This window comes from Vombatus ursinus, unplaced genomic scaffold (assembly GCF_900497805.2).
Source record: "Vombatus ursinus unplaced genomic scaffold, bare-nosed wombat genome assembly UNPS02014802.1, whole genome shotgun sequence".
Taxonomy (NCBI): domain Eukaryota; kingdom Metazoa; phylum Chordata; class Mammalia; order Diprotodontia; family Vombatidae; genus Vombatus; species Vombatus ursinus.
The window spans coordinates 23,419,464-23,427,617 of NW_020954580.1; the positions used below are offsets into that span (position 1 = coordinate 23,419,464).

Sequence of the window (8,154 nt, forward strand, 5' to 3'; positions counted from 1 at the left end):
GATACTCAATCAATATTATTCCGTATCATATCATAATTATGCATGTTATTGTTACTTGTCCTTCATTTTCATAGAGGACCAATGACATCAGAGGGTAATGTCTTGACTCATGCATGAACTGGATTTAAGTGAGGCAGAGTTGCACAAAGTCATCTGCCTCACTCTCTCTTCTGCAGTCATTAAAGTCCAATGGCAAGACAAAAATCAGGACAAATGGCAATGGCCAGGGATGCAACGGATGATCTTGGCATCATCTATGTCTGATTGAGCTCCACAGCACCTACTTCAGCAACCTTCGTGGCCTCTGGAACAAATTGTCTTCATCCGCCCATTCTACCGGGAGAAATCTTCACACGCTTCGGGGTAGGCATCCTACTAACTCATCGATGGGTTTGAGAACATCAGTTACCCTCAACCCGCCAAAACAGTTTTACTGAGGTGTGGCTGCTTCCATGCTACAGCTTCCTGAAGCCACAAGAGAGAGCTGTGTGCCAGATGGCACCAAAGGCAGATGAGCAGCCCTGAAAAGGGCTCAGCAAATCCTCCCACTAGAGGTGCTAGTCTTCCTTGAATACCCAGGCTTAAGTTAATATAGGAAGCAAAGGGGTACCAAAAAGAAGCCTCACCTATACCACTACAGTCCTGATAAAAAATTTTATAACTAAGCTTGACAAACATTATCTCATACGGCCCTCACAACTACCCTGTGAAATAGCTACTACTACTATTACTCTCTCCACTTTACAGGTGATAAAATTGAGACTCCAAAAAGTTACAAGCACACAAAATCCATACCCAAGTCTCTCCCACCAGCCTTCTTTCCACAAGGGGAGCAAAACTTTTGGTTCAGAGCTACCCTAGGAAGGGTTAGAACTAATGACTTTATTAGGGCTGGCAAGCTTCAGCTTGGACAGTACACTGGACAAACCAACCTAGGGTCCAAGTTAGCCAATGAGTTACAACTCAATCTCAAGAAGAATAAACACAGGGTTTACTCTCCCTGACCATCATCCTTTTTAATGGGCAAAGATTGGGAGGACAATAAGAAACTGAAGAGGAAGGGAAAAAGATCAATTTCTCCCTCTATCAAAGGAGAGGAAAGGGTCAAATACCCCCTTCTCTTCCTGGGGGAGACGGCAAGTGGTGTTGCCTCTATCCAAAAGTTTCTACACAGATCCAGAAAGTGTGCTGACAGACTTAACCAGGGAAGGACAGTCGTTCTTACTTTGATGTGAATTAGTGAGCAGATTGTTTTCTGTATAACATGAAGTTGTAACTGATGCTGTATGCTTAGAGAAACGGGAGTTTTTATTCTGGGGTGAAAGGAGAGGGGAGATAGAATGAGGTTGAAAGACTATGGGCAGCATAGTACCTACTACCCGTGTGACCTTAACCAAGTCACAAACACTTGGGCCTAAGTTTTCTCATATGTAAAAATGAGAGTTGAACTAAGACCCACCCAGCTCTAGATATCTATGATCATATAATGGTAAGGAGCTAGGCAATGTCAGGTGACAAAAGTAGCATGGGGCTCATTGAGATGATATGTACAACTTTTTTTTGAAGGACCTCCTCCTCTTCTTATATTGGAAATAGGAGGAGCACTTCCAATTAAAGGCAAATTGCATTTAACTCCTTAGCTACCTTTCATTGTGCCACCAGCTTACCTGAGAAGCTTCAACCTTCTCCATGCCTCCCCTGTCACTGTGAACTGGCTTTGGGATGACCCAGACATCCCAAGACAAATAATATTCTGAAATATAGATCTTCTCATCCTCCAACTCCATTCATTTTTAAAGTTCCAGAACGCTTTCTCCCAAACTCAGAAAATTATGACTAGGTCAGTTTTCTCTCAGATTATATCCTCTTGCACTAGCCATTCCCTTCTTTCCCCCTTATCTGGACTCCCTGGTCAACCAATTCAACTCTACATTGTCCTCTCTTGAATCTCTTTTCTCCCCTACCCCCCCATCATATCATTATATTGCTCATTAACCCAGTCAAGCCTCAATCTTGGATCACTCTCATCATTTGCCACCTCTGTTCCTACATACGAGTTACTGAATGAAGGAAGATGGAAAAAAATCATGCAGCAGTTCTGAATGGGTCCACTACAAATTTATATTACGTAAGCTCAACTGGGTCTTCACTGCTCCTAGGCAATCCTACTATATATACACCTCTTATCAACTCACTATCCCACTCTCTACAGCTGTCCTTCCAAATCTTTTCATCTCTTTTCCAAGCTCCCATGGCTCTCCCCCTCCTCCCACTCTCTCAACTGAGAACCTTGCTTATTTTACCAAAAAAAAAAAACAAAAAACATTCACTGTGAGCTCCCTGTCCCCCTTTTCAGATGCCTCTTCTGCCACTCTTTCCTCCTTCACCTCATTTCACATGAAGTGGCCTTACTCCTTACCTACTAATGCCCTATTTGTGTTCAAGTGATCCCATTCTATCTCATCTCCACCAACAGATTGCCCCCTCTGTCATCCCCACTCTTTCATTTACTTTCAATCTCTCCTTTTCTACTGGCTCATTTACTCCTGTTAACAAACATGTCCACTTCTCCTCCGTTCTGAAAAAACCCTCACTTGATGCTTCCATCTCTGACACTGTCCTATTATCTCTTCTGCCATTTGGAGCTGAACTAAAGACCATCTACACTAGGTGCCTCAACTTTCTCTCTTAACCCCTTATCCAAACTCACAATTCCACTGAAACTGCTCTCTCCAAATCCCATGGCTTTTTATTCATCTTCATTCTACTTGACATCTCTGCAGTCTTTGAAGCTGTTGATCACTCTCTCCTCCTTGACAATGCTCTGTTCTCTAGGTTTTCAGGACATCACTCTTTCCTGGTTTTCCTCCTGCCTATCGGACTGCTCCTTCTCCATCTCCTTTGCTGGATCCTCCTCCAGAGTGTGCTCTCTAAGCACAGGTGTCCCTCAGGGTTCTGTCCTGGACCCTCTTTTCTTCTCCTCTATATTACTTGGTGATCTCCATCAGCTTCCATGGACTTAATTACCGTAGCTATGCTGATGATTGTCAAATTCTGCTCCAAACTCTCTGCCCACCTCCAATCTTACATCTCCAACTACCTTTCAGACATTTAGAACTGGATGTACAGGAGACGTCTTAAACAATTATGTCCAAAACAGAACTCATGATCTTTGCCTCCTCAATTCCCCTTCCCTATTACTGTGGAGGGCAACACTATCTTAATTCCTCAGACAGGAAACTTGGGACCTATCCTGGATTCCTCACTGTCTCTCACACCCCCACTGCCAAATACAAACTGTTGCCAAGGCCTGTTAATTTCACTTTGCAACATCTCTCAAATAAACCCCTTTCTCCCCTCTCAAACTGCCACCACTCTGATGCAGGCCCTCATCACTTCACATCTGGACTATAGCAATAGCTGCTGCCTCAGGTCTCTCCCCACTCTAATCCATCCTTCATTCTGCCACTGAAGTGATTTTCCTAAAACTCAGGGCCTGATCATTATCTCCTCGCCCCTGTCCCACTTCTCTCCCTCATCACACATATACTCAAATTACAGTGGCTCCCCATTGCCTCCAGGAACAAACACAAAATGCTCTGTTTGATAACCAAAACCCTCCGTAGTCTAGCCCCCTCCTACCTTCCCAGTCTTCTTACAGCTTCCTTCCCAACACATACTCTTCAATCCAGTGACCTGGCCTCCTGGCTGTTCCACTAACAAGACATGCTATTCTTGGCTCTGGGCATTTTCTCTAGCTGTCCCCCATGCCTAGAATGCTCTCCCTCCCTGTCCCTGCTGACTGGGTTTCCTGGTTTCCTTTAAATCCTAACTAAAATCCCATCTTCTACAGGAAGCCTTACCCAATTCCTCTTAATTCCAACGCCTTCCATCTGTTAATTATTTCCTATTTATCCTATGTTTTGTTTGCTTTGCATATATTTGTTTACACTTTGCCTCCCCACGTGATTGTAAGCTCCTTAAGGGCAGGGAGTAAGAGCACAAAAGCATACAGGCAGTGCTACCAAACAGCTAAAAATCACCCCTCCCAGTCTCCACTAAACTTTTACAGGGAAGTAACCACATGACAGGGTCCACTCTAGCCCTTTTCAGCCACAACCATTTCAGTCTCTTCCAAAGTTCCTCTTCTTTATACATTTCTATCAACTGCTGACATTACACCTACAACCTTTGCCTACTGTTCTTTCTCAAGGACAGCTTCCAACCTTGAGGAATAGTAACGTATTAATTTGAGAAAACATGTTTCTGAACACTGAAATTTTTAAAAAACATGAATCTGATCAATGAACCCAAACAGCAAATTTTCAGACACACAACTTGTGTTTTACAAAAACAGTCCTATCACTACAAACACATCTACATAGTGCTATACTCTGATTCTGAATGCAGATGTTTCCATCCTAAACAATTTTTGGCTATATATGCTTGATTTAAGAAATGCAGTTTCTTAAAACTCCTCCAAATGTCTAAATGCTTTATCTCTCTAATAAAAAAAAACCCCACATATTTTCCTTTACTAATATATAAATTATCCTAGTAAGAAAAGAACTGCCATTAAAAACTCCTGCATCTTGTCTTCTGCTAACATCAATAACTAATGAAACCATAAGTTAGTTCTATTTCTTTCAAGTTTTCTTGAGTTTCAGGAGTTCTTTAACCTTTTCTTATAGCATTAAGCACCTTTGACAATGTCCTTAGATGCAAAAAATACATACTACAAAGAAACGAATTCTCTTAAAATACAATTATGAAACTTAAAAAAAAAACACACACACACATTGACAAACCCAGATTAAGAATCTGCTCTACTGGGACTAAAGTTTGCTGTGAGGGCTCTTGAGCTCTCTGAATTTGATAGTTTTTTGTTTGCTTTTTTTTTTTTTTTGGTGGTGGTGGGGAGGAGGAAGCAAAGCAGCAACAGGCACATAACCATTTCATTAAACAAAGCCCACAGTGGGCAAACCACGCTTTCTTTACTCCATATTCGAATTGTTTCATTTAACAAGTTTGGGGTTTTGTTGGTTTTTTATTATTTTTTTCCCCTAGAAAAGGAGGGGACGTTCAACAAAAAGAGAATTAAACCACTGAATTTCCAGCAATGACAAACCTCCCGGTTTATTGATTAACACAAATCAAGGCAAAGCTGGTGGCACAGGCATGCCCCCTCCTTGGAAACCCGCACATGGTGGACTCCAGTTCAATGAGCCCATTGTCCCCCCAAAAAAAGAAACTGGGGGGGGGCATCTAGGATTGGTCGGGGGAGGGGTCACCAGCCGGTGGCCTCCGCCCACGGAGCCGCACGAGCTAGGCTGGCCGCCCTAACCCCGCCCCCAACCGCCACGGCCGCGCGAGCCCCGCGCCACCGGGCGCCTGGGTCAGGCTCCGCGCGGGGACTTCCCCGCACGCCGGCCCCGCCCCCGCGCTCCCCGCAGCGCCCCCTCCGGCACATACCCGCCTTGCAGACCGGGGAGCTGGGGCTCCTCCTCTCCGGGGAACTGCGGCTCTGCTCCGGGGACCGCCGCGGGGGTCGGACCCGAGCTGTAGCAGGGGATGCGCTCGCGTCGCTCGCCAGAAGATGGATGGGGGACGAGCAGGGGGACGACACGGTGCCCAGGAGCGTCTGGGGAGGCGGTGGCTGTGAGCGAGGAGGACTGCCCCGCGCGCTCGCGCCCCGCGTGGGGCTGGTGCCCCGCGTGGACGTCGGGGGCGCGCCCGTCTGCGTGGCCACCGTGGGGCTGGCGCGAGCACTGGGCCCGCCGGCGCCGGCGCGCGTGGGGCTCGTGCTGCGCGAGGAGGTGCGTGGGACGTTGACGCCGCCTCCGCCGCCACCACCGCCACCGCCGCCTCCTCCACCTCCACCTACTCCTCCTCCGCCGCCGCCGCCTCCTCCTGGGGGTCCCGAACCGCCGCCGCTGTTGTTACCCCCGCCGGCGCCGCCGCCGCTCCGCGTGGGGCTGCCATGTTGCTGCTGCTGCTGCTGCTGCTGCTTCAGCTGGAACGGCACCGTGGCCCTCATGGGCTGCAGGCGGCTCCCGGGGGCGCCCCCGGGGCTGGCGCCGGACGCGGGGCCCGCGCCTCCGCCGAGGGGGGCGGCAGGCGTGGGGGACCCATTGCGCCTCACCCGCTGGGACATGACGCCCCCTCCCTGGGCCGCGGTGCAAGCGCGGGGGGCGGGGAGGCTGCTCCGCAAGGCCCCGAGGCCGCGGGCCGGGCCCCTTCCAGGCGGCTGGAGGCCAGGCAGCCCCTGACCCGTGCAGCCGCCGCGGCCGCCGCTGCTCCTGCCGCCGGCGCTGCTCCCGCTGCTGCTGCTCCCGCGGCGGCGGCGGCTCCTCGCTCCTCATCAACAATAGTGTCGCCGGAGCTGCCCCCGCCCCCCGCGGCCGCCGATTGGCGCCGCGTCAGCCGCGCTGGGGCCCCTCGGCCGCGCCGATTGGTCGCGGGCTAGCTAGGGCCGAGGGTCCCGCGGCCTTAAAGAGACCGGGTCATCCTCTCGCAGCCTGTTGGTCCTCGGCGGCAGGGAGGGGGGCCGGACCCGCCCCTTTTCCTCTTCCCTCCTCCCGTCGTCGCCCCGCCCCCCAGCCTAGTAGTGCGAAAATGTGTGTATGTGTGTGAGTGTGTACGCACGCGCCCTGAGTCGCTTCTACTGTCCAGTGCGGGGGGGCTCCCAGGCCGGGGGTCCGAGGGAGACCGGGCGGGATGGGGGAGGGCGTGGGGTGTAAAGAGAAGGCAAATCCAGCCCGACTCCCGATTAGCGGCGGGGGGCGGGGCATCCCTGGGAGGAGGAGGGTGGGTGCCCGCTGCACCGGCTGCCGGGTGGGGGTGAGCGCCACAATCGAGGCCCAACCCTTCCCTTCCTTACACCGGGACCCAGCTCGGGATGCGCTCCCGCACCTCCAGGGGTTCCCCAACACCCCATCCCCACCCCACCCAAACATCCACAATGCCGTCTTAGGAGCAGCACAAAGGATTGAGCTGCATAAAGGGAGGCTGCAGGTGGTAGGGTGGGAAGAGCTTCACATCCCAGCTCTGTGATCTCGATCAGGTCCCTTATCTTCTCGGGGCCTCAGTTTCCCCATGTATAAATTAAGGGTGTTAGACTACGTGACGTCTGTGGAGAGTTTTTTGTTTGTTTTTCTTCAGTTCTGGGTCTGTGTTCTTCGGAATACCGGTGTCATTAAAAGATCTGCTACCTATGATTAAGGGTTGTGCCCATCTTGGCATTTCCAACTGAATGTCACCTCACATCCTCAACATGTCCAAAACAGCTTGTTATCTTTTTACCACAAAAGCCACCCCTCTCTATAACTTCCCTATTTCTATGGATGGTACCATCCTCCTTCCAGTCACCTCGATGTTGTTCAACCTCGAAGTCTTCCTTCTTCCTTACCAGATGTAACTAACCAGTTGCCAAATCTTCTCATTCTGCCTTTGCAACATCTCTTGAATCCTCCTCTTCTCTCTACTCACATGGGCAACCACCCTAGTTCAGGCCATTATCATCTCACCTAGACTATTGTAACAGCTTCCTAACTGTTCCCCCATCCTCAAAGTCTCTCAACTCTTCAATCCGACCTCCATCCAACTACCAAAGTGATATTCCTTTAAAAGAAGCCTGATAGTGTTGCTCCCTTGCACAGTGAACTCCAATGTAAGATCAGATACGAACCCTACTGTTTGGTATTTAAAGGTATTTAAAGGACTCATCAACTAGGATCCAATCTACCTTTCCAGGATTATTATATATTATTCCCGGTCACTTAACCCAGAGTCCAACCAAACTGACCTCCTTGCTCTTTCTTACACACAACATTCCATCTTCAGTCTGTGTTTACAGATGGTCCTCTGTTCCTGGAATGCACTCCATCTTCATCTTTATTTCTTCAGTTTTCTAGTTCCCTTCAAAGCTCACTTCAAATTTTGCCTCATTCTATTCTCTATGCCTGGTGCCCTTCAACCCCTTGTGGAAATGGTCCTAGTTGTAGTCAGAAGACCTGGGATTAAACTCCAGCTTGGTCACTTAGTCTCTGTGTAACAAGACAAGTCACACCTGAAGCTCTTATTAAACTTCTTAGTTCCTTTTATCTTCATGCAAAAATTATCTCACTTTTATTTTATGTATAATTTGTGATATAT

The 8,154-nt window shown here is 49.2% G+C and overlaps 1 protein-coding gene across 2 annotated transcripts in view; it reads right to left on the reverse strand.

The window, feature by feature from the left end:
- FAM117B (family with sequence similarity 117 member B) overlaps positions 1-6,154 on the reverse strand; it is a 107,621-nt gene extending 101,467 nt beyond the window's left edge. The window contains exons 1-2 of one of the 2 annotated variants that reach the window (XM_027873759.1): positions 5,926-6,154; positions 5,473-5,883 (exon numbers count right to left, since the gene is read on the reverse strand). In XM_027873759.1, the coding sequence (XP_027729560.1) occupies positions 5,473-5,883; positions 5,926-6,154 (640 nt within the window). Of the gene's footprint in view, positions 1-5,472 lie in introns of both variants that reach the window. The other variant, XM_027873758.1, reaches the window with a different exon arrangement.
- Between the last annotated feature and the right edge of the window lie 2,000 nt (positions 6,155-8,154).